Source organism: Notamacropus eugenii, chromosome X (genome assembly GCF_028372415.1).
Source record: "Notamacropus eugenii isolate mMacEug1 chromosome X, mMacEug1.pri_v2, whole genome shotgun sequence".
In the NCBI taxonomy this organism is placed as follows: Eukaryota; Metazoa; Chordata; class Mammalia; order Diprotodontia; family Macropodidae; genus Notamacropus; species Notamacropus eugenii.
Genome location: NC_092879.1, coordinates 100,644,562 through 100,670,351, shown reverse-complemented (window position 1 = coordinate 100,670,351; position 25,790 = coordinate 100,644,562). Strand labels below are relative to the sequence as shown.

Here is a 25,790-nt window from a genome sequence, read left to right as displayed (position 1 = left end):
CCTCTCTTAAGTGCCAGGGTGGGTTGGGCACAGTGTCCTTTTCAGTTCTAAAACTAATCATACTCCAAGGCCAGGGTGCTGTGTCACATACTCCCTCACCTCCGACCTAATGCAATCCATTGCAAAATCCCATGAGCTCTTTCTCTATACCATCTCTTGCATCATTAGCTTTGTCTCCATTCCCTCAACCACCACCTTAGGTCATCTTCACCACCTCTGCCCTGGATTGTTGCAATAGTCTGCTAACTGGTCTCCTGGCCTACAGTTTCCACTTCCTTTGCATAGCTACCAGAATAATCTTCTGAAGGTCTGGGTCTGAACTGGGCACTCCTCTGCTCAGAAACCTTCAGATGCTCCCAATGCCCTCTAGGGCTAATAATAAGAACTCATTTGCATGACACTCTAAGGCTTACCAAGTACTTTGATTCTCACAACAAGCCAGGGAGGAAACTGCAGGTCAGAGAGATCCATTGATTTGCCCAAGGCCCCATAGGTAGTGTCTGAGGCAAGCTTCCAAGCCAGATGCTCACCACCTCTCCTGTGTTGACCTGAAAACTTTGTTAAAGAAAAGACAACAGGCTAAAGGCATGTGTTATTATTTAAGTAATTAAATAATTTCTTATTAAAGAAAATGGTAACATAATGCACTATGGAGTCAGAAAAATATTCTGACTGGCTCAGTACAGAAATCAATTGTCTTAAATACATTTTACCATGAGAAAGGAACTCTCCTAGTTGAACAAATCATAACTTTAGTAAGACAAGACAATAAACAAAGTAGTATCAATTGAGTTTTAATGATCCCAAGCTGTGTGAATTTTCTCTCTGTAGCATGTCTCTGTGACATAAGATAAGGAGAAAATCTCACCACCCTGATGACAGACATCCTGTCCTAAACAGGTCCTTGAAATTGCTGACATGGGAAAGGGCACCTTTAACAAAGTTTCAATTGAAATTACAACCCAGGACAACTGTGTTTTTCCTTATCACTAAGATGCCAGGAAAAGGGTCTCCTAGGGAAATTACTAAGTCAGCCCCATTTGCTTCTCTGAGGCATTCTCTGAATTTACTTAAGATAACAAAAGAGACTATTAGGTTCAGACTCTTCTTAATTCAAGCATTGGCATTCCAGCTTATAGAAGACCTGGGAGCGGAAAAAACAGTGGAGCCACTTGCATAGATTTGTATGCCTACTGTGGTCAACACAACCCAGGTCCTGTCCTCAAGGAACTCACATTCGGGGGGGGGGGGGGTGGGTGGGACAATAAGGGAGGTAGAGCAGGAAAGGGTGGGGAGGGAGAGGGAGAGGAAGGGAGGAGGAAGAGGAGGAAAGAGAAAGAGAGAGAGAAGGGAGAGAGAGAGGGAGGGAGGAGGAGAGAGAAAGAGAAAGAAGAAGGGGGAAGGAAGAAACAGAAGGAGAGAGAGGGAGGGAGGAGGAGGGAGGGAGATGGAGGAGAGAAGGAGGCAGGACAGAGACACAGTTCAGGGGAAAGGGGAAGCTAGGGTCTCCAAGGGTAAGAGAGATGGAGGAGGAGGCGGGCAGGCTCTTTCGGTAGGAGGCTGGGGTGTGGCAGCTCTCAGAGCAGGGCTAGGGGAAAGGTTGAAGGTTGGAATTAGCAGGGAGCTAAAAGGGCTGAGGGAGGAGATGTGAAGTAAAGCACTGAGGCTTACCTGAGCTTAGAGAGCCTTCTGTGTGGGTTCCCTGCCACAGCTGCAGCACCATGGCCTTTGGCTTTACATTGGATTGCCAGGCTGCCCTCCAGACCCTTTCAATTGCACAGTGGATGCCCCTGTATGTGGTGCTAGGTAAGTGGGACTGCAGGGAGGGGATGGAGGGGACTACCTCACTGACATCACTCGTCCACCAAAGGTCTGTGTAGCCAGAAGTCCTGCCAGGGCTCAGCCCTGGATGCCACACTTCAGGTGTATTCAGAGGACAGGGGATGTTATGAATTAGCAGGAAGGATAGAGGAGCCCAAGCCATCTAGATGAGAAAACATTGAAGGATCTAAGGATGCTTAGCTGGGGGAAGGAGAACACTTAAGGGGAATGTGCCAGCTATTTGGAAGTATCTGGAAGGTTTCCAAGCATGGTTAGATCGGCTCCATTCAGTCCTTGGCCAGAAATTCATGCTATGGGAACCTGAGCTAAGGGGATGGCCATGGGAGCAGAGAGAAGGGGGCAAATCCAGGCATTGTGGAGCAGTGCAGAGAGTGCTGCATTTGGAGTTGTTCGTTCCTTTTTCAGTCCTGTCCAACTCTCCGTCACTCCATTTGGGGTTTTCTTGGCAGAGATACTGGAGTGGTTTGCTGTTTCCTTCTCCAGCTCATCTTACAGATGAGGAAACTGAGGCAAACAGAGTGAAGTGATTTGCCCACTGTCACATGGCTAGTATGTGTCTTCAGTCAGATTCAAACTCAGGAGGATGAGTCTTCCTGATTCCAGGCCCTGGGCTCTATCCACTACACCACCATGTAGCTGCCCTGGAGTCAGAAGCCCAGAGTTTGGATCCTGGAACTGCTACTTGCAGTCTGTGTGAACTGGAACAAATGACTTCCTCTTTCTGGTTCTCAACTCCTTCATGTGTAAAATGAAGGGGTTAAAAGAGATGCATGCCTTCGATCTTTCCATCTGTGGTTCTACCAGCTAAGATGTTAAATGGGTAGAAACAATAGGGTGTGACAACTGGCTGGGTGTGGATTGAGGGGATGAAGCAAGGTGTTATAATAGAGGGAACATTTACCAAGGGAGGGCTCCATGCCAGGCATGGGTCTAAGCACTGAAGATGCAAATACAAGCAAACAAGATGGTCTCTGCCATTCTAGGGGCAGAAGGCAAGAGGTGCTGGGAAATGGGAGCATGGGTGAGGAGAGTTGCTGCTGGGGGAGTAAACTGAGCCAGGCCTGAAGTGAGCATGGCTCTGGGCCCTCATGAAGTGGGCAGGGAGCTGGATCTGGCATGAGGTGGCTCATTTCAGCTCAGTCACCACTTGCTGACAGCATGAGCTGCCCAGAAGCAGACCTTGTCACTGGAGATCTTGAAGCAACAGTCAAAGGAGCTCTTGGCTGATACAGATTGGCCTAGCCTGCTTGAGAACCTCAGTCTCCCCAGCCTAAGAAGGGGACATGTGGCCAAGCTTCCTGTCCTAGGAGTGGGCTGTTATCCAACCCACCCTCAGCACAAAGGGCAGGAAAAACACAGGGTCACTAGTTGCAAAGAACAAGGGATCAAAAATAAATCCCAAGACCCTTGGAAACTACAGAGACCAACTGCCTCTCTACCCTCCCCCCATTTTGCAACTGGGGAAACTGATTCCCAGAAAGAATGAAGGAGGATTCGCAGAGCTATAATAGCACTTTAGGGCTTACCAAAAGCATCTCTCATCCCAATTCTGGGAGGCAGTGCCCAGAAGAGAACTCAGCTTCTCTTCGGAAGAGAACGTGAGGAGGGCTTCAAGGTCTTTGGACATGATTTGAATGTTTGCCTGTGGCTATCCTAATGACTTGGAGGACAACTTGCCATGGCCAAATGCTCCCCCAGAAGGTTGCTTCTAGCTAAGCAGACTCTTCTCTCTTCTCCCTGCCTCAGCATTGACACTGCTCCTAGAAGGGTGCACAGAGCCAGGGCCCAGGAATGGGGTGGTCACTGGCCTGGACATTGGAACCGTAGCAGCCTGGAATCACCCCAGAAGCTTGACCACCATTTTGTCAACAGGACCTGTGTTCATCTGTCTTCCTTCAGTGAAGCCCAAACCCTGCTGTAGAATTAGTAGCCCTGGTGCCATCCTATGCCCTGGTCAGGCTGCCACATCTGGAAGCACCTCTGGGTCCAGGCACCAAGTTTTGGAGAGGACACTGAGAAGCTGGAGAGTATCCAGAGGAGAGTGACTTAGATGATGTAAGGCCTTCAGATCAAGCCGTAGAAGACCAGAGAAAGGGACCAGGGAGAAGAGAAGGAAGCTGGAAAAGAGAAGGCCCAAGGGGAACACGACTGTCTCCAGCATTGAAGGGCTCCTCCCCAAGCCTCCATTCAGTGAGGACTCTCAGGCAAGCCATCTCTCTCCCCACTAGCCCCCCACTTGGACTTCTCCATCACGCCTCTTTCAGAGGCGGAATCTTTTTTGTATCCGTATCCGCAACACTTGTCTTTGTACATGTGGCATCACACACACATACACATACACACACACACATACACATACACACACACACACACACACACACACACACACACACACACACACCACAGCAGGATATAAGCTCCTGGAGGGTGGCAACTTGGCCAGTTCTGTCTCTGTATCCTCAATGACTTACATGTAATAAGATATAATAGAAATGCTTGTTCGATTGAATTGAATTGCTGAGTCCCAGAAGGCTGAACTAGGGGTAGTGGGTGAAGTCTGCAGCTATTCTTTGCCCAGAGTAAGGAAGTAACTAATATCCTAACAATTTGGACTACCTCGTAAGGTGGTGAGTTCCCTGTCACTAGAGGTCTTCATGCAAAGGCTGGGGAGGGTATTCTCCCAGAGACAAGAGTTGAACTGAGAGTGCCTGCCAGCCCTGAGTTGTTCAGTCATCGTCAGTCAGTCAACAAGCATTTATTTATGAAGTGCCTACTGTGTGCCAAGCACTGGGCTCCTCATCTATCCACTGCCCTGGTTGTACCTCAGCAGATCCCAGAGCTAGAGCTGAAAAGGGCCCTCGAGGACATCCATGCCAGCTCCTCATTTCACAGAGGAGGAAACTGAGGCCTTGAGCAGGGAAGGGACATGCCCAAGGTCATAAAGCCAGTAAGTTACAAGGAGGTGCTGCCCCCTGATTGACTTTGCGGGATGTGTGTGAAGTCCCCTGCCAGATTCAGGTTACCTTCAGACCTTCTTCACTGTGCATTCCCTCAGAGTTCCTCCCTGCCATCTCGGTCTTCCTCGCTAGGAGGAAGGCAGACCCTCCCTAAAGGACATGGGACTCACTCACTGGGAGTTTGATGGAATCAGGAAAAGACCTAACTTGGTCATGCTCGCCTGGAAGTCTTCCCATCAGCTTTGCTTGGTCTAGGGATCAGTGCCTCTGGTCCAGCTCCTTATGGCTTTGATTCAAATCCTGGCCCTGCCACTCACTGGCTTTGTGATGTTGTTCAAGGTCCTTCCTCTTCTCTCTGGCTTTCCATGTCCAACTCTGAAAACAATGAAAGGGCTGAAGTAAATGACCTCTGAGTCCCTTCCAGTGCAGAGCACAGTGCCTGGCACATAGTAGGCACTTCATAAATGTGTATTCAGTTGGCCCGAATTCCTGCTCTTCATTCCCTCCTTAACGAGAAGTCTCTCCAAAAATCATCTCAGAAGGCTGGCGTGGCACCCTTGGCCATCCCCACCCTTCCTCAGCCTCTGCCATATCTCAGACTTACCTCGGATCCTCTGAGGCCAAGAGAAAGACTGCTCTCGCAGAGCTCAGCCATTGTGATGTCCAACTCAAATTCAACGCAGTAACGGCAAATTCAGTGCTATCCACTTTCGTTCAGTGCTTCCCCTGTGTTTCCCAGTTAGTTTGCTGTTTGATGACCTTTCTGATTCCCAGAGCACTGTTCTCACCCCAACCCTGGGAATTCAGTGGGATGAGGATTTTTATTCCCATTTTGCAGGGGAGGAAATTGACATTTCCTCGTAATATCAGAGACATTGAGTGACTTGTCCAGAGTCACAAAGCCAGGAAAAGATGGAGCCGAGACTCAGACTCAAGGCTTGGGACTCCAAACACAGAGCTCATTTCACCATTCTATGTCAATGAAATCAAGAATCCTTGCCCTGAAGGAACTTCCAATCCAGTAGTAAGAACATGATGCCTCCACAAATCCAAGTGATACATGGTAGAATATGATGGGGGCACAGAGAAGAGATCTCTAGGAAAATGTACTGAGGCTTTTGGCTGAGGAGAAAAGAATGGGAGCTATCACCTGAGGGGGGCCTTGGGGGATTCCGATTTCTTTCACTCATCTTTTTGCTCTGTGACTCCCCTTGGCTTCAAAAATTCTTTTCCCACATTCATCTGACTAGGCCTCCCAAGACTGTGTATCTGCAGGTTGGAAAGTTTTGTCCAAGATAGCTAATCCCAGTTTACATCATCTCAGCCCATTCTCTTATGGGATAACTGACTGCCCGCGACAGGTGTCCCCCAGCTCTCACTTGTGGCTCTAAGAAGCTGTGGCCCGAACAGCAACCACACCCTGATGAAACTATTTCAGCAGATGAGTTAAAACCAGGCTGAGGGTAACTGACAGGTCTCAAATCCATCAGCGAGTTAGAGGGATGTCTACTGCAAGCCTGTGAAGACTTCCTCTGGTGGAACAGGGAGATGAGAACAATTTGTTCCAAAGGCTGTGAAGGTGGCTGAAGTTGGCACTATGGAGTGCTTTGAGTTTGATTAGACATCAAAGACACCAAGGTCACCCACTACATCTTGGGCCATCGCCAGGTGTCCTGACTTTTGTCCTGCCACTGAACTTTGATGGCTTTGGAAGAGTCTGTTGACTTTGTGCAACTATGCCTCACTTTAATCTGATTCACCCAAGAGTCTTGCAAAACGTCACTGGTGATGTCATTGGTCCTCTTGAAGGCAGAGCAACAATTATTGCCTATGGTGTTTCCAAGCGATTGCCTGACCCCTAAGCATCCAGACTATGACAGCCTGTCTTCCCTCTTTGCCTTCAGAATGGGGCCTTGCTTTTAGAAGGCTACCTTCTTTTCAGAGGCCAAGGTGGGTTTGTCAGGCATTTCCCATAGAGATGTGTCAGCCCCTCCTACTCACAAAGCCAAACTTCCTGAGAATCAGCTCCCCTGATTGGGGGGAGGGGGGCATATAAGGATCCACTGAAGGAGCTGAGAATGTCTGTCTTGGAGAAGGAAAGACTGAGGTGAGGAGGGCCACAAGTCACCACAGAGCAGACAGATTATCATTATAATAGATACAGCTGAGGCCAAAGGCCCCATTCTGCTCCCGATTAGCATTGGGACCACCCTGAGAGCTTCCCCAAAGGGGCGTGGTGCTGAGGGTGGAGGCTTTTCCCTTGGTGGAGGGAGGCCTTCCTGCAGAAGGACACTTTGACAGAGAGGTAGATGCCCCCTGTTTCCTCCTCCCAATGCCCTTCCTTCTTTGGGACGCTGCCTCCCTTTTCTAGGCGTAGATTTGCGGATTGTGAAGCCAACTGCCTTCTAAAGATTCTGTGTTCCGAGAGAGCCTTTCCTTCCTTTGCTCCGGGTCAGTAATTTCATGTGAAACTCTATGTGAGTGACGAGTGCTGGTCAGCACCTCCTTTTTAATGTGTAGCTTTAGATGAATGAATACCTGGCTGCCTGAGAGATTGAGGAGCTCACCTGCTTGAGCCTCATGAGAGTTTATTGACTTGAACCCAGATCTCTCCCTTTTCTCCCCTAAGCTGCCCCAAAGCCCCAACCCTGCTCCTAATAGGTCACAGTTATGTGCTGTTTTCTGTTCTACATGACTATAGGGCATATCATATTTGTGTATTGTCTGCCTAATCTATCCCATTGACCCACTGCCTGTTTCTTCACTTGCACCATATAGTTTTGACGATCACCACTCTACAATATACTTTGAGATCTCCTTCCTTCACATTTCTTGTTTTCATTCATTCACGTGATAGGCTCGACCTTTTGTTCCTCCAGATGAACTCTATTTTTTTCTAGTTCTTGTAAGTAATCAATAGCTAGCATTTACTTAGCGCTTACTATGTTCCAGGCACACAAGTACTTTACCATTTTGATCTCGTTGATCCTCACAACAACCCTATTATTATCCTCATTTTACAGATGAAGAAATTGAAGCAAGCAGAGATTAAGTGACTTGCCCAGGGTCACACAGCAGGTAAATGTCTGAGGCCAGATTTGAACTAGAGTCTTCCTGGCTGCTGGCCCAGCGCTCTATCTGCAGCACCACCTAGCTGTATGTTTGGTAGTTTGACTGCTATGGCACTAAATAAGTAAATTAGTTTTGGTAAGATGGTCATTTCCATTATGTGGGCTCTGCCTACCCATGAGTAAGCAATATTTCTCCATTTATTTCTATCTGGCTTTTTTTAATGAAAGGTCTTTTATAATAGTTACCATATAATTCTTGTGTATGTGTTGACACGTAGATTCCCAAGTATTTTATACTATCTGCAATTATGTTGAATGGAATTTCTCTTTCTTTCTCTTTCCGTTGGGTTTTGTCTGGCTTCACCAGACTGTCAAACAGAGCCACATCCTGATCTACTCCAAACTTCTCATTTTGCAGAAGCTCAGGGAAAGGAACTTAAATGAGAGTCTTGGCCACGATGACTCAGAAGTCATGTAGTCCAACATTTGGACTAGATTTGGTAGAGGAGGAAACTGATGTGTGCAGTATGTAGTTGGAGAGGGGGTACAATCCCAAGGCCTTGGACTTCATTGTGGGTGATGGAACAACCCTTGGTACTTCCTCAGGAGCCATCCCCATCGTTTCTGTGCCTGTCCTCCTGTTCACTAAGTACTGGATGGTGTCTGTGCTCACCTTAGTCTGGCTCTTATATGACTGGAAAACTCACAGTCAAGGTAAGTGGGAAGGGGGAGGGGACCCAAGAAGCACCAAGAATAAAAGTCCACACTGCTCGTGTGGCCGTGTGGCTCAGGGAGAGCTAGAGGGCTAGGAAGAAGGCTCCCCTTGCCAAGCCAACATTGGTGGTCCCATGTTTGGCCTTGAGGTCGAAGGGCTACCCGAGTCTTACCTTTCACCTGTCGCAGGTCTTCGGTGGCCAAACCAGATAAACGTGTTGAGAGAAGAGACTTTCCAGAGTCGAACAAGGGTTAGGCTTTATTCAGGATCTTAGTTACATGTGCAGGGTGAATTCTTCTTCAGGAGAGAGGAATCCTCCTCCTCCCAAGGAGGCAAAGATCCTACAGCAAGAGAATGGGAGTGGGAGAGGGGAGGGACCTTCTGCCCTCTAAGGGCCCCTCAGCTTGAAGAGCGCCTTCAGGCTTTCCTGACCCTACTTAAGCTCTCCCACCGCATAGTTTGCACCTGAATACCGTGCCTGCTCTCAGCCTTTAGCTAGTCAACAACAGGTGTGCTCAGACCATGGGTTAATCTCAAGGGTAGGATGCTCTCCCCAGCAAGTTTCCCACGGAGAAGAGGCAGAAATGCACGAGATAGCCCGTGTCTCACGCCTCAATACCTAGCTGTTCCCTGGGGGGCCTCATGAGAACTCTGAGGTTTAGAAGTCCTCACCTTTACCTGCCCGAGACTGTTCACATGAAACTGAGCTTAGACCCCCAACAGTCCTATGTTACTAAGGGGGAACTGAAGTTCTAGGCCCTGGGGGGGGGTATGTTGGGAAGGGAGTAAGGGGAGGGGGTATGCTGTGTTTCAGAAGCATTAGGATGAAAAAACAAACCCTGAAGAGGTCAATCTTCTACTGGGATGGGGGAGGTCAGGAAGCTGTCTCCCCCTCCAGAGAGAGAGTGAGCCAGCTTTCCCTGCCCTGCCCCCTTCCTTCCCTTTCTCTACAGGTGGCAGGCGCTCAAACTGGGTGAGGAACTGGACACTTTGGAAGTACTTCCGGGACTACTTTCCTGTTAAGGTGAACAACCTCCCCCGCCCCCCCCCCCCCCACACACGCATACACACACATATACACATCCAACCCCTACAGTTTACAAAGGTTCAGCAGCCAGCATTTTGAGATAGAATCCCAAAGAAACTTGCAGATAGATGAATGGAGAGGCCCCAGGGAACATGTGCTTAGGGGATGGGTACCACTTCTCTGGTAACATCCTCATATGATCATAGAATTTTGAGCTGGAAGGGACCTTCGAGCTCATCTACTTATCTAGTTTAGCTCCCTCATTTTACAGAGGTGGACACTGAGGGCAAGAGAGGAAAAGTATCTAGCTCATATTTAATGGGATCCATCAATCAGTAAGCATTAACTAAGCACTTACTATATGCCAAGTGCCATGCTAAGTGCTCAGGTGCAAAGCCAAAGTGAAACATTCTCTGTCCTCAAGGACTCTCTATTCCAATGGGGGGTCAGGGTCCTAATGTTTCCGTAAATAGGTCCATGTAGTATCCATGGATGGGAATAGAAGGGAGGTCAGCTAAGAAGCAATGGAAGTCAAGGATTCCAAAGGGTAGAAGTGATGAGGGACCACATGGCAGTGGGAGGATGCCAGTGCAAAAGCATGGAGGTGTGAGATAGAGCCCCAGGAAGCGTGGCTTGTAGAGGGCAATGAAGTACAGCGTGGCCTGGAAGGAACTGCTGGTAGAGCCCAGGTTAAAAAGGGCTTTAAATAGCCAAGGGAGAATTTTCCTTTGAATCCTGGAGGTGATAGGGAGCCAGTGGGGTCACATGAGTGGGAAGATGACATGAGCAGATGTACCCTTTAGGAAAATCACTTTGGCAACTGAATGTGCAATGGATTGGAGTGGGCAGACTTGAGGCAGAATTAGAGAGACCAATTAGAAGGCTAGAGGGGATGGGGGGCCTGGTCTAGGGCCAATGTAGAGAAGCAGATGTTGTAGAGAAAGAAATGCTAAGATTTGGCAACTGATTGGGGCACATGAGAGGCAGGAGTCTTGCATGACCCTGAGGGGGATCCCCAGCCAGGCCCTTCTTGGCTTCTTGCCCTTCTCTCTCCCCCTGACAGCTGGTGAAGACTTGTGAGCTCTCTCCGAATCACAACTATATCATTGCTGCCCACCCCCATGGGATCCTCTCCTATGGGCTCTTTTGCAACTTTGGCACAGAGTCCACTGGCTTTTCTCGGATTTTTCCTGGGATCACCCCATCTCTTGCCACCTTGGAAGGGATCTTCTGGATCCCAATTGTCCGGGACTATGTGATGGCAAAGGGTGAGTGAGTCTGGAGCTTCCTTAACCCTACCCCTGCCTATAAGACCAGCTAGCACAATCTGGCCCAGCCTTCATCCCTGGGTCATATCCCAGTCTTTGTCTTAGGGGTAAAGGAGTTGAGGGTAGGAGGGAGACTTTCCCACCAGAGAGAAAGCAAAGGCCCTGTACTGGGGGGAGGGGGGTAGCAAATATCCCTACTCCCTTTTGTACCAATAGCATTAATCAGCCCCAAGTAGAAGGTCTAGGTCCTTGGGGCTGGGCTAACTGGCTGAACTAGCACCCTAAGGTGCTTTTCTGGAGGGCCTGAGACCTAGAAATAGGTCTCTGTGGTCTGAAACTGACAGGTAAGAAGGTCAAATTGGGAGGTGGCAGTGGGGCAAGAAGGAGAAACTGTATGAACTTTCTGTTGGATGTCACATCTAACCCACAGCCAGGCTTGCCACCAGGAGTGTTGAAATCTCTCTTGCGCTTACATCAAGGCCCTGGGCCAGGCTGCTCTCTTAGTTCCCTGGTCTCTGGTCCTTTCTCTGTGCTAGCACTGACTTGCCCTTGAAAAGGAGGTCAGGGGCCTGAATGATGGCACCTTTAGACAGGCAAACACTTGGCACAGCTTGTTCAAGATCAGGCCTATCCCACTGCAGGACCCAGCAGGGCTGAGCTGGTTCAGAAAGGGCTATGGCTCCTAGGCTGAAGGGAGCAGGACTGGGGCAGGAGGGACTTACCTCAAGAGTGGTGGAGTGGAATTGGCAACTCAAAAGTACCATGAGCTGGGGGTCCAGCAGTGTCGCCTCCACCCTTGAGGGGCCTGTGCTGGCCCCTTCCCCTGCCCCATAACCCAGCTACTGAATGGGAACTGGCCTAGGTTATGGGGGCAGAGGGTGCCTAGTTGGAAAAAGAAGTAAGAGGGAGAAGGGGGAAAGAGGGGAGGAGGAGGGAGGGGAAGGGAGAAGGAAAAGAAGGGAGGAGGAGAAGAGAAAGAGAGGGGGGAAAGGAGGAGGGGGGAGGGAGGAGGAGAAGGAGAGAAGAGGGGAAGGAAGAGGGAGGAGGAGGGAGGAAGAGAAGGAGGGAAGGAGAAGCAGGGAGGGAGAGGGGAGGAAAGAGGAGAGGAGGAGAAGGAGGGAGTCAGGAGTGTGCCTTCTCCAGGTACCAGTCTCCCAGTTTTACTCTGTGCCCTTGATTCCATAGGCATATGCCCAGTGAGTCCCTCTGCCTTGAAATACCTGCTAACAAAGATGGGCTCAGGGAACGCGGCGATTGTGGTGGTGGGAGGGGCTGCTGAAGCCCTCCTGAGTCACCCTGGAACTCCAATCATCGTCCTAAAAAATCGCAAAGGCTTCGTGCGGCTGGCCTTCCAGACAGGGTGGGTCCCCAGAATCACCTTCAGCATAGATGACTCGTTCAGACTGGGTAGAGACCCAGGGTCCCTGTGCCAGCAGGTTCCCAGGCACACATGCGCATTAGACCATAGACAGAGTTGGAAGGGACTCTTGAGATCATGTCATCGATGAGGAAGATGATAGCATTGGTCAAGGTCACGTGACACAGGAGAGGACTAGCCCAGGTCACTTCGCACACCACATGTAAGGAGTAGAGGAGCTTCAGCTCCCTTTGCTGACCAAATCCAGGGCTTCCAGATGGCTGTCTGCTCCGTGAAGGGGGACCAGTGGCTCTCATGGGGTTCAGGGCTCTCCCACAGAAGAAGTGCCATCGAAGGTTGCGGAGAAACAAGGTGAGAGGGCCAACAGAGCAGAGTGGATGAGGAGACGCTGGAGGCCCAGAGAGGTCAGAACACTTACCAAGCCTTTGATCTTTGCCAAAAAAGCATTAGCCCCCCAGCACACACCAAAGCCTTTTCCCTCTGAACTTTTTCCAAAAATCGGGTTCCTTAGGCAAGATTTGCTCCTCTACCAAACGTGGTTATGGGGCGCCTTCTTCAAGTGCATGGCATGAGATGAGAGCTGTGGCCTGGCAACCTTTGGGCACAGTAAGCACTTCATCCACGTCTTCAGGATCTCACTAAATTGACCTGTGGTCACCGGAAAGCTGCCCCTCTATCTTTAACTCGTGAATCACAGGCACTTAGGAAAGGCTGGTTAGTGCTCCCCCTGGTGGGGGAGGCAGAGATAACTGTCTTCTCTCCTTTTCCTATGGGAGAGTGGCATGTGCCCCAATGGGCAGATGGGCCATAACTTTGACACAGTCACATGAAGTCATGGACGTGAGTATTCCCAGGAATACACACAAAGCCCACTCTCTAGACACACAAACGCTAGCAGACATGTGTGGGTATTATGTACCATGGCAGGAGTCGGGAAGTCCAAGGTCAAGCATACTGGCTCTGTTACCCTGAGTGCCCTGAGACTAAAAGATGTCAATCTGCAAGTGTATGTGTGATTGTGGTGTATATGTATTAAAGGTAGATAGGGCAATTTTATCCTCTTTTTTACAGATGAAGAAACTGAGGGACAAGGAGGTCACACAGCTAGTAAGTGGTGGAACTGGGAGATGCACACAGGCACACACACACACACACACACACACACACACACACACACACACACTGGCTTACATGAATACACTCCTTTGTCTCAAAAGTTCTGTTTTTGTTAAGTACTGATAGGACACCTGCTGGGTACAGAATTCTGGGCTCCTTGCTTCAGGGAACAGAAAAGAATAAGAACAACTTCCCCCCCCTCCCCTGTAGGGGTCACAACCTGGTTGGGAGAGACAAAGCCTGCCCCCTTGTGGAGTAACAGAGCAACTGGTAAATTCCATGGTCCTGAGTGAGGGAGTGAGAGCCATGGCGTAGTAGAGAGGATGGTGAGACTTCTGAGTGTGTGACCTTGAGCCAGTCACTTCCCCTCTTTGGGCCTCGATGCCCTTCAGGGTCTCTTCCCTGATGACAGATGGGGAGGTGTGAATTAGCACAGAAGCAGCAAGTGCCTATTGTCCTAGAAAGGGCCCAGGGCCCAGGAACTAGGGTCAGAGCAATGTGAGCCAGAGGAAAGGGCTAGGGACAAAGGGTTCGAATAGCTGGGTTGTTGGTGGTGGTTTAGGAAAGGCTTCATTGGAGGAGTCTCCATTGTGGGCTCATTCATACCAGCCCATACCCACACCCCATCCCTGCCTTGGTAGGGCACACCTGGTTCCTTCCTTTTCCTTTGGAGAGAATGAAGTTCACAAGCAGAAGATCTTCCCTGATGGCACCTGGCTGAGGTCTATCCAGAGGTCGTACCAGAGAGTATCTAAGAGAATCCTAGGCCTGAATTTTTGTACGTTCCATGGCCGCGGCCTCACCAGGGACTCCTGGGGCTTTCTGCCTTTCAACAGGCCCATCACCACTGTTGGTAGGTTTTCTTCCAACCCCCAAACTATCCCTGAAGCTAGCAGCCACAAACCCCTCAGGGCTTGACTCCTGTCCCCTGGATGGGCCAAAAGGGGAGGGGAGGATGGCCCTCACTCCCTAACCCCTTCATACTCCTTCCCTGGCTGGACCCTGCTGCCCAGCTTTGCAGGCTGAAAAACAGGGGATTCACTAGGAGACTGATACTTGGTTTCCAACATCCCAAGCAGTTGGGGAGCCCATGCCGATCCCCAAGATAGAGAATCCGAGCCAGGAGATGGTGGACAAATACCACGCCCTGTACATCAAGGCCCTGCGGAAGCTGTTTGATGAGCACAAGGACCGATATGGGGTCTCTGAGAGCCAGGAGCTGATGATCTGGTGACAAGACCCCACGAGCAGCCAAAGGAAGGGCTGGACAGAGGAGGGATCCTGGGAAAGCAGGGCTCCAGAAAGCCTAGCCTGAGCCAAGGTCACAGGAGCAGCACAAGTCCTTTCCAGCCTGGGATGCTCCCCCCTTCCTCCCCACCACACACACATGCACTCCACCTTTTATGCACAGTGACCAGTTGAAAATGATCAGCCCCTCTGAGATGCCAGGGCACCTAGCTACTGCTACCCTTGGCCTCTCTTCTACCTTCTAGGAACCATTTCCCCACTCAGATCCTTTCCATGGGCTTGTCTGTCCATACCAAGAACTTAGCTGCTTGCTAGAGTCTCTTCTCCCCAGGCAGGACCAGACATGCCTGAAAGGGCACTTGTATACCCCCTGCTACTGCCCTAGTAGGCTCTGGCCAATGCCACCAATATTTCTTGGGTACTCACTGTGTGCAAGAGGCACTATGCTGAGCCCTGTGGATCTATAAATGATGAGGGGCACTAGGTCCTACCCTCAAGGACCTGACTGCCTGAGGGAGGGGGGAGAATAGATATGCCCACATGAGAATGGAAATGGTTCAAAGTACCTAGGAGAGATCCAAGCCTAACCTAAGGCATTAGAGCAGGGGTTGGGCCTGGCTGGGAAGATCCTGAAGGAAAGGGCCCCTGTGCTGTGCCTTGAAGGAAAAAGAACTTGCCAGCACATGGAGCTGGGCAGGTAGGCCAGAGTGACTCCCACAGCTGCTGGCTGGCTGGCCCCCTATTTCTCTCAACTTGAACCACAGCCTCTGGAAGCTCAAAGGAGGCTGAGGGAGTCCAACCCATACCACAAGAGGACTCTCTTCCATCAGACTGTCAATAGCTAGTAACATGTATGCAAGCCCCCACCTAGAGGGACATCCCAATGCTGGCAATTTTCTGGAATCTTCCTCCGCAGGCCAGTGCCTACCTCCCCCAGGGCTCTCGGAGGTGAAGACAGTGGCTGGGCAGGATGAAGTCTAGCCTCCGAAAAGAAGCAGACCTCTCAGTGACCATGTCAGAATGGAAAACTCGAGAGAATTGAAGAGCAGCAGGGATCCAGGAAATGGGTCTGCAGAACCCAGGAGTCAGGCCTGGCAAGCCATGGGGAAAGGCCCACAGCTAAGTAAGCAAACGAGTCATTGTAGGAGCCAAGAAAAACCCCAGCCAACAAGGACCCAGGAAACATCCCAGGGAAAGGGCTTCACAGGAACTTAGAGCTGGAAGGGATCTCAGAGGTTCCAAGATCTGAGATGACAGATGAGGACACTGAGGCCTGTGAAGACTAAATGACCTGTTCAGGATCACACAGATCCTAAATAGCAGGAGTCACTGTTTCCCCACCATGCCTACCTCTCTCTCTATCAATACTGGCATCCCTTCCATAGAACCCTCAGAAATGGGAGGCTCCATCATTTCTAAAATATATAGAGAACTGAGTCCAATGTACAAGAATTGTCATTCCCCAATTGATAAATGGTCAAATGACATGAACAGGCAGTTTTCAGAGGGAGAAATTAAAGCTATCTATAGCCATATGAAAAAATGCTCTAAATCACTATGGATTAGAGAGATGCAAATGAAAACAGCTCTGAGGTACCAGATCACACCTGTCAGATTGGCTGACATGACAAAACAGGAAGATGATAAATGTTGGAGAAGACTTGGGAGAGTTGGAACACTAATTCATTGTTGGTGGAGCTGTGAGCTGATCCAACCATTCTGGAGAGCAATTTGGAACTATGCCCAAAGGGCTACAAAAATGTGCATACCCTTTGACCAAGCAATACCGTTTCTAGGACTGTACCCCCAAGAGATCATAAAAATGGGAAAGGGTTCCACATGTACAAAAATATTTATAGCAGCTCTCTTTGTGGTGGCCAAGAACTGGAAATCAAGGGGATGCCCCTCCATTGGGGAATGGCTGAACAAGCTGTGGTATATGCATGTGTTGGAATGCTATTGTGCTCTAAGAAATGATGAACAGGAGGACTGCAGAGACGCCTGGAAGGACTTATATGAACTGATGCTGAGTGAAAGGAGCAGAACCAGGAGAACTTGGTACACAGCAACAACCATAGTGTGCGAGGAGTTTTTCTGGTAGATTTAGTACTTCATAGCAATGAAAGGACTTAAATAATTCCCAATGGTCTCTTAAGGCAAATGCCTTCCATATCCAGAGAAAGAACTATGGAATTGGATTGCAGAATGGAGAAGATCATTTTGTTTTGTATTATGTTTTGTTTTGTTTTGTTTTATGGTTTCTCCCATTCATTTTAATTCTTCTATGCAACATGATTAAGATGAAAACATTTTTAATAGGAATGTATGTGTAGAACCTATATAAAATGTATGCTGTGTCAGGGAGGGAGTGAGGAAGGAGGGGGAGGGAGGGGGAAAATCTAAGATATATGGCAGTAATTGTAGAACACTGAAACCAAATAAAATAATTTAATTTAAAAAAAAAGAAATGGGAGGCTCCAGTCATAGAGAACTCACTACCTCCCCAGACAGCCCATTACACTTTTGGACAACTTTAGTTGAGTTGTTGGGAAGTTTGGCCTGCCATCCAGCTTCAGCTCTGCCCCCATCCCCACCAGTGCTATTCCTGGCTCCCCCTTCCATGTGGCAGCCCTCCAAAGACACCAATACAGCTCTCATGTTCCCCTTGAGTCTTCTCTTGCCCATTTCCTTCAACCAACCCTCAGAAGACATTGTTTCCAAGCCTACCCCCACCCTCACCATCTTGGTCATTCTTCAGTTATTTCAATGTCCTTCCTGAAATGTGGTGCCCCAAGCTGCTCACAGTCTGACCAGGGCAAAGGACAATGTGACAACCGTATCCCTAGGCCTGGATACTAGACCTCCCTCTCTCAATAGAGCCTGAGATGCAACTAATCTTCTTAGCTTCCATGTCACCCAGGTGACCTACATGGCTCTTACAATCTCCCAGAACGCAAAAACTCTACCTCCCAATCATTCTCACATAGTTGTCCTGTCATCTGCCTCCCCTCTCCTGCACAGGTACAGGCAACTCACTGCATCCGAGCATCAGATTGAATGTTAATCCATATTGAGCACCATCTCGTTCCATCCAGCCCCATTACTCTAAGCTGGCCAGATCTTTGGGGATCTTGATAATATCATCCAATGGTACAAAGCCGTCCTTTCCAGATTTGCGCCATCTTTGCCTTTATACAAGTGATTAATAAAAATGTTGAACATCTGAGGGCCAAGCACAGATTCCTGGGGCATTCTCCTGGACACCTTCCTTCCAAGTTGATATCGATCCAGTGATGACCACTTTGGGGTCCTGTAATTCAACCAGCTTTGAACTCACCTATCTGTGTTATCATCCAGCCCATATCCCTCTATCTTAAATTATTAAAGGCTTTGTCAACATCTGGGTGTATCATAATCCTGGTTACCCAGCTTACACAGGGAGATGTTTAATACTTAAACTCAAGCTGCCAGAGGAAGTCCCTTCCTCCTCAGCCAGGAAGTAGCATGAGGCTGAGAGGAAGGCCTCTCTGGGAGTCAGGTGACCTGGATTTGATCCCTGGTTTGATCATTTGCTCTCAGGAGAAAGTAGGCCAAGCACCTCTTAGTGCGCCACATCCTCCTCTGTAAAGCCAGAGGGATGGTCTAGGGCAGGGCTTGTGAGCCCTTTTAGTGGGTTTTGGCAGCATTTGTTGGTGGTGTGTGGCCTGAAGGCATGTGCAATGCAAAGTGCGCATGCTGTGTGTTCAGAACCCATGCTGCTGTAAAGTTGTGATAGATTGGATGGGCAAGCACTGTCAGAAACACCTCGGATTCCTTACATGTTTGATTTTTAATTAATGTTTGGTCGTTGCACATTCAGAAACCTTTTACTGTTGCCCATGTGGAGTCAGAAGTGCTGATGGAGGGGCTAGGTTCCTTCCAGCTCTCATAGTCAATGATCCAAGTCAGTTCAATTCAACAGTTGTTATGCAACTACTGAATGCAGAGCCCTGTGCTGGGTAATAGGGGAGAGAGACAAGAGAGTTTGCATGAAAGGGAGGCCTTCAGGGTTTCCTACCTTCGGGAAGCCTCCAATCTACTAGGAGGGTAGAATATATCACAGTGACCAATGATACATAATAAGTGCATTTGGAATGGGTGCTAGGAGAAGAACTACATCTGGGACTTCATCTAACCTAATAAAATTCAGACTGTGCTAGAAATTGTGGCTAAAAGACTTGGAATTTAAACGTTTAATATTGGTCAAGTCCTGGGAGCCAATGGAGGTGCCTGTAGTTTGCGAATTATTTCCAGGGTGGTGCACATACCCAGCATTCCATGCCCATATTTGTTCATTCTTCTCATTCTGGTTTGGCAAATAAATTAGAAAATTGTAAAACTTTCCTTTAATGATTAACTTTCTTGACAAACTTTTATTACTTTCAACTACATTTGCCATCAAGATCAAGTAACGTTCAGAAAGGCCTGAAATTCATTGAATACACCATAAGAGCTCTGGAAAATTGAAAGATTAGTTCTAGAAAGCAAGAATCCCGAGTTGGATATTGGATTCATTCGATTCAGAGTCTAATAATCATTATCACAACATTTATGTAGCTTACTATGTTCCAGGCACAGTGCTAAGCACTTTACAATTATTCATTTCTTTTGATCCTTACAACAACCCTGGGAGGTCAATGTTATTATGATCCCTATTTTACAGATGAAGAAACTGAGGTAAACAAGTTAAGTGACTTGCCTAGGATCCCATAGCTAATAAGTGTCTGAGGTCAGATTTGAACTCAGATATTCCTGACTTCAGACCTGGATCTCTATCCACTGTGCCACTTAGCTGCCCCTGTAAAAAAGACATTCCATTAGTTTACAGGCATGCCACTTAATGAAAATAACAAAGTGAATGCTGTTCCTAGGATTCAGGGTTACAGTTAGATATGGTACTAGAAAAGATAATTCAACACATGAAACTTTTATCTGATAGAAACAATGATGAAAATATTTTCAATTTTTTTTCAATTTATTAGAATCATCTACTTTGTATCCTTTAACTGAAATTTTAAAACGTGAAATTGATTTGGGTGATTTTCAGGATTTTGTGACTAATAATGTTGAATCAGATAACATCCCAATCCCTGCAACCATACAAAAATCTAAAAATCAGAAAAACTTGGTAAGATTTGTATGAACTGATGCAGAAGGAAGTGAGCAGAACCAGGAGAACACTGTGCACAGTAACAGTAATGTTGTATGATAATCAATTGTGAAGGACTTAGCTCTTCTCAGCAATATGGTGATGCAAGACAATTCCAAAGGATTATTGGTGAAAAATTCTATGTATCCACCCCATATAGAGAACTGATTAACTCAACATGCAAATTGAAACCTGTTTCTCTGTCTCTCTGTCCCTCTGTCTCTCTCTGTCTCTGTCTCTGTCTCTCTGTCTCTCTGTCTCTCTGTCTCTCTGTCTCTCTGTCTCTCTGTCTCTCTGTCTCTCTCTCTCTCTCTCTCTCTCTCTCTCTCTCTCTCTCTCCTCTCTTTCAAATGGTTCATGTGGAAATATTCTTTATCACTTCATATGTATAACAGATATCCTACTTCTTGACTTCTCAACAGTGGGGGAAGGAGCTAGAGGGAGGGAAAGAATTTGGAACTGAAAATAGAAATTAAATTAAATTTTAAAGAAAGCTTTAAAAAAGTACTTTTTCATCTAATCATGCTAAAGTTGAAAGAAGCTTTCACTTGAAGAATATAATTTGTACCCAGGGTGAGAAATAGTTTAACACTAAATCACATTTCATGACGATGTCCATCAGATTTAAGAACAATACATTTGTCAATACGTTGAGAGGCAAGTTGGTTTGTCAAATGCATCCATCCCCTTCTCTCTACCCACGTGAGCCCCAGATGCCTCCCATCTGGTCTAGCATGATTGGCCTCTGTGTTTCCATCTCCTTCCGTCTTCAATCCAACGTCCACACAGCTTCCAAAATCACCTTCCTAAGTAAGGCACAGCTCTGACCAGGTCATTCTCTTACTCGAAAATCTTCAATGCTAAAATAAAAACCCCCTGGACTGCCATGAAAGACACACACATGGTCTGGCTCTAACCTACCTTGCCAGCCTACTTCTTCCTACTCCCTTTCGCAAATCTACCACATTAGCCAAACTGCACAATATTCTGGTCCCTAAACTGGATCCTGCATCTCCACACTCCAGATAATCTTTTCAAAATTTGCCCCCTACCTGGAGGGTCCTCCTTCGCCATCTCTGGCTTCTTTCCAGGCTCAGCCTGGGTGCTATCTTCTCTTTGCAGCTTCCCTTAATCACCACCTCTTTCTCCTTCATTTTCCTTCTACTTGACTTAATTCGCATCATCTCAGAATCCTCAAGCTGGAAAGGATGGATCTCAATGCTCTTTTGGTCCAGTGTAAAGATCAAGAATCTCTGTCTTGATCTGATCAAAAATCTTTTCTTCAACCAAGCCAATAAGTGGTCCCGCCCCCATCTCATTCTGTGACAACCCAGTCCACTTTGGGGCAGCTCTCACTGCCAGCAAGCCTTGTCTCTGACATCAGGCCTAAATCTGCCTCTCTAACCCTTCGTCTCATTGTGGCTTCTGGCCTTGCCCTCTCCCACAGGACAACCCTTCAAATATTTCATAACGGGAACCATTAAAAGACATGGTTAAGAAGGCAGTTGGGCGGGAAAAGATGCAGAGGTTTTAGCAACCTGTGCTTTGGGTTGGTTTGTTCTGTTTTGGGAGAGGGGGCCTTTCTTGGTAGCCCTAGACGAAGGCCTCAGACCAAAGTGATCCTTTCCTAGAATACAGTAGGCACATAGTAAGTGTTTGTTGACTTGTCTTGACTACCAGTTCTAGATGAGTCATGTGGTCTGGGGCTGAGCCACCTGTGCCCAGATCAAGGCCAGCTGGCTCCATATTGTGCTCGGTACTGCGGGCCACAGAATTTGGGGAAGGACCTTGACAATCTAGAAAGCATCTGGAGCCTTCTCTTCTCCACACTAAACTCCCTCAAGTTCCTAGTTGCCCTTTCTACTCTAGCATGATGCCCTTTCTAAAATGTGCTTGCCTGAGCTGAACGCAAAGCCCCATATTTGGCCTGACTGGGAAGCCCGGCCTCTCCTCTCCAAGACAAGAGTCCACAAGCCACTGTCATTTCATGCTATTGACTCCAAACAAAGTCCTCTCCTTGGTCCAGTGTTAATAAAGGGAGGAGTAGGTCCTGGGGCAGGGGTGGCCCACAGTCTCATAGGGAGCAGAGGTACTCGGTGGTTCTGAGGTCTGAGGCATTACTGTTTTCTGTCAGTAAGGAGAGATGCATAGTAAAGTAGCTCCCACCTCACCATGCGAAGAAGCATGGCCTTTGGCTTCCTACCCATGGTAGCTATCCATGAGTAGACTTGGAATCAAGCAGAAGATTGGCACCCCCTTGACAGGTAGATTATAGAGGGTGGATGGATGGGAGTCGGTGGTCTGAGGTTCTTTCCAGTTCTGAAACTCTAGGTTTTTGGAATCATAGGGTGCTAGGTAATGATGGAAGGCAGACATGGAAGTGCTGGGCAACACAGAACAGAATAGAAAGACCACTTATTACGCTCTGGCTCAAGGAAGCTTCCAGACCCAGATTTAGAGAAGACTTCAGAACCCCAGGCTTCTCTTCTAAAGTAACAGGAGTGGGCAAGGGCACTCTCAAGGCCCTTCCTGGCTCATATCTTGGAACCTGCCCCTCAGCAGCCAAGTGCTAGAGGCTTGCTCCCTTGCCCTCCTTGTCCTAGGAACCTAGCGTCACTGAGAAAATGTGGGGATCAGAGGAAGGAGTGAAGGAGAAAAGATGCTAAGCTAACTCCAAGCTCAGCAGTTTTCCCATTATGCCACAACCCTTCCATTCTCCCCAGAATATGCTGGCCATTCCCAAGGACCCAAGTAGGGGAGCTGAGTTAAACTGGGCTACGGAGGGACAAGGGGCCCATCTGTCTCCAAGACCCGCTGGCCTTTTTCTCACACAAGCATGCATTGTCTCTCCTCTTGAGCAGATGGAAGGTAAATGGAGGATGGAAATGGAAGGGCTGGGGCTGGAACTGAGAAGCTGTGAGTCAGAAGAGTCATACTATACCATGGGGGTGGGGGGACTCCACCCCTTGTGCAAATCCAGAGATCAGGTATGAAGGGGCACTCACCAGCGAACAGAACCCTAAGCATCTGTTCAAACAAGTGACCTCCCTGAACACAAGCAGATCTCTCTCATGCCATATGCCACATATAGCACAAAGCCAGGTGTTCTACCTCCTCCAGGCCTCTGGTAGCATCACCAGATATCCTCTGGGCCCCGACTTGAAGGAAGCCATCTAATCCCCTCAAAGACTTTATGAGCTAAGTGGAGACACAGAAAGCCAAGGACGGCTGGGGGTGGGGGAGGCATCACTGTGCACTAAACAATCTAGGGAAGGCAGGCCTTGCGAAATAGGTAGGATTTGTGAACACCTAGAGGAGGTAGGAGGGTACTCCAGGTGAGTGGTACAGCATGATCAAAAGCCTTAAGGCAAGAATGTGTTCACGTGTTCCAGTCCATTCTGACTAGAGCAAAGGGTTCTAGAAAGGGGGAAGTGAAAGAGAAGGCAGGAGAAGCATGTTGGGGCCAAGCCTCCCAAGCCCCCACCCCAGGGTGGCAAAGTGAGCCAGGGAGGTAACCTGAGGGAAAAGGAGATGTCACCCACTGCCACTAGCTGGTATCTAGATGACCAGAGGCCCTTGGAGGGATGTCCCAGTTTCCTAACATGGAGCCCTCTATGACTCCTGCCACGCAGTGAATTAAACCAGTGACCTTCCCCAACCCCCCCCCCCAGAAATGGGCCTGGGGATGTTTGTTTCTGTTCTCTATTGTTTTTCCCCTGTTTCAGGGGCCAAGATGATCCCCATGGGCCCAGGAGTTTGAGCCCTGGTAACCTCGGAGCCAGTACGGCAGATGGGCTGGTGCAGCAGCTAGCTTACCCAACATGGAAGCCTTGAGAAGCTGGGTGGCTGGGACGGGAGCTCTGTTGCTTCGTTAGTTAGCTGTGACTATTGCTGTGATCAATTGCTGTGTCCTATGGATATGAAAGCACTTTGGAAATGTGCACGCATGTGCTACATCCTGTATGTAGTTCGGTGGGTTATCTCTGTAGTATCCTCCCAGAGTTCCATGTCTACTGCGCACACTGTTAACTTGCATTTATTTCAGTCTCCACACTACTGAAGGCTGGTTACCTGAGACACCAGGAAAATCATCCAAATTGTTTTCAGGTGCTCAGGCTTTTGTTTCTACCTTACATTTACATGTTTTGGACCCCCCTCAACTGATCTTTGCAAGGGATTGCAGAGTTTTCAGCCCAAGAGAGTAATGTAAGCTGGGTCCCAAAACCCAGTGGGAAAGGATTCCCTCTCCACTCTGTGCCTGTGTGAGGGAACTGGCCAAGTTGGCAAAAACAGAATGGAGGAGAGCTCTTTAGTTTTTTTTCTAGTCACTAAGTGTCTTTGGATTCCCTCTAGGAATCTCTTAACTTTCTCTGGCTTCTGCAGTCAGTCACTTCGGGCACTTCTGCCTTCCATCTTGGAAAGGGAAGATGGATGAGATCAACCCAATGTCAGGCTGCTAGAAGAAGAAGCTGATGTGAAAGGAGCCAATGGCTTCCATCATGTCCCCATATGCAACTAGCTACACTAGAGACTTCAGGGACTTTCCCCTTGGGTGAGATGTAGAAATCTCTCCCAAATTACCTCACCCCCAATGCGAGAGCTCCTTCTCCATTGGAATTGGAGAAATGGGGTTCTTCACTACCTGCTATATGTATTTGCTCTGGAACTGTATTTGGTGGGAAAGAGGTCAAACTTGGATAAGAGCTTGAGGTCCTGTTCTTCCATTAATGAAACAGCAATCAGAAGTTAGCTGGAACCTGAGAATCACATCATCTAGATGAACAGTGTTTAAAGGAGCAGAGAGATCTAATTCCATTCCACTACACCCTCTCTCTAAGGAGAGCAGAGTGGTCAAGCCTCTGGCCCCAACCTCCTGCTTCCTTTTCTAGCAGGAGTTAATGTCATCACTGGGGAGGTGGATAGGGGAGAGGGGAGAAGAGGCTAGAGGTGTCTAGCCTGCCCCTCTTTGAGCCACACAACCACCACCCCCCCATGCCACAAGCCAGAGATGGTCCAAGCAGCCTTTGCACAGCACTTTCTTTACAATGGTTGCGTGATGTAGGAGAGGCAAGTGTTGTTAGCCCTACATTAGAGCTGAGGAAAATGATGCTCAGAGGGGCGGTGGCCAACCCATCCTCACTGGGCTAAAAAGAGGCCAAGGCAGGATTTGACCCTTATTCGATTCCAGGCAGAAGATTATCAGGAAACTACTCTTCAAACAAGTTATGGCCACTCTGAGCAGCCAGGTTTAGTCTCCATAATGCTGTCATGGTGGCCTCTTCTGCTGGCTTCCCCCTACCTTCCAATGATATGTGAATGGCATCCCCCAAGACCTCCTGGGGGTCTTCTAGATTGACACTGTGCTGGAGTGGAAAGAGCACTGACTGCATTGGTAGTCAAAGAGCTGGAGTTCAAGTGGCAACCTAATACTATCTGCGTGATCTTGAGCAAGTCTCTTCCCTTTTCTGAGTTTCTTGTTTCCTTCTGCGCAAAATAAAGTGATTGGACCAAGTGACCTCTGAGATCACTTCCTCATGAACCCTAAAGACACAAGTAGAGTGCAGTGGGGAGAGGGACATTCTCCAAGGCTACAGGGCTCTCTTTTCTATCTGCTTTCCATGCTGACCTTCCCTGGCTTCAGGTCATTTTCCCTCCCATGATTCCTACCTGCCCAACTTTGGTTTTATGGACACCCAGGGACCCTAGCTATATCTGGCACTGAGTTCTGTTTACCCTCTCAGGTGGTAACTTGGACCACACCCTGCCCTTCCCTACCCCAGGGTTCTCTCCCTCTGGCCCAGTTAATTACCCCTAATCTCCATCCCTGTTGGGGTGGGGATCTGATAGACTCTAACTACATGACCTAAGAAATGAATTGTCAATGAGAAAGAAATAACATGGATCATCCCCCCCTCCCTGGAATGCTTGGGAAATGGATACCTGGAAGTCAGGCAATTTAGCAAACACTGAAGTGCCTAGT

The 25,790-nt window shown here is 48.4% G+C and overlaps 1 protein-coding gene and 1 long non-coding RNA gene across 2 annotated transcripts; one reads left to right on the top strand and one right to left on the bottom strand.

Annotated features, from left to right (window-relative positions):
* Positions 1–206: 206 nt before the first annotated feature.
* Positions 207–12,179, bottom strand: LOC140516466 (uncharacterized). The gene is made up of 3 exons (XR_011971372.1): positions 12,101–12,179; positions 8,758–8,926; positions 207–555 (listed from the first exon to the last, which is right to left on the bottom strand). It is a non-coding gene; the product is annotated as an uncharacterized lncRNA (long non-coding RNA).
* Positions 1,539–18,036, top strand: DGAT2L6 (diacylglycerol O-acyltransferase 2 like 6). The gene is made up of 7 exons (XM_072627440.1): positions 1,539–1,806; positions 8,477–8,584; positions 9,539–9,609; positions 10,676–10,880; positions 12,066–12,240; positions 14,016–14,227; positions 14,454–18,036. The coding sequence occupies exons 1-7, from the start codon at positions 1,722–1,724 to the stop codon at positions 14,606–14,608; spliced, it is 1,011 nt and encodes a 336-aa protein (XP_072483541.1). The 5' UTR covers positions 1,539–1,721; the 3' UTR covers positions 14,609–18,036.
* Positions 18,037–25,790: the final 7,754 nt, after the last annotated feature.

Excerpts from the sequence above, each read along its gene's own strand:
- DGAT2L6 (XM_072627440.1), top strand. The coding sequence starts at position 1,722 with ATGGCCTTTGGCTTTACATTGGATTGCCAGGCTGCCCTCCAGACCCTT. Across the intron at positions 8,585-9,538 it reads CTGGAAAACTCACAGTCAAG|GTGGCAGGCGCTCAAACTGG; the intron begins GTAAGTGGGAAG and ends CTTTCTCTACAG. Across the intron at positions 9,610-10,675 it reads GGGACTACTTTCCTGTTAAG|CTGGTGAAGACTTGTGAGCT; the intron begins GTGAACAACCTC and ends TCCCCCTGACAG.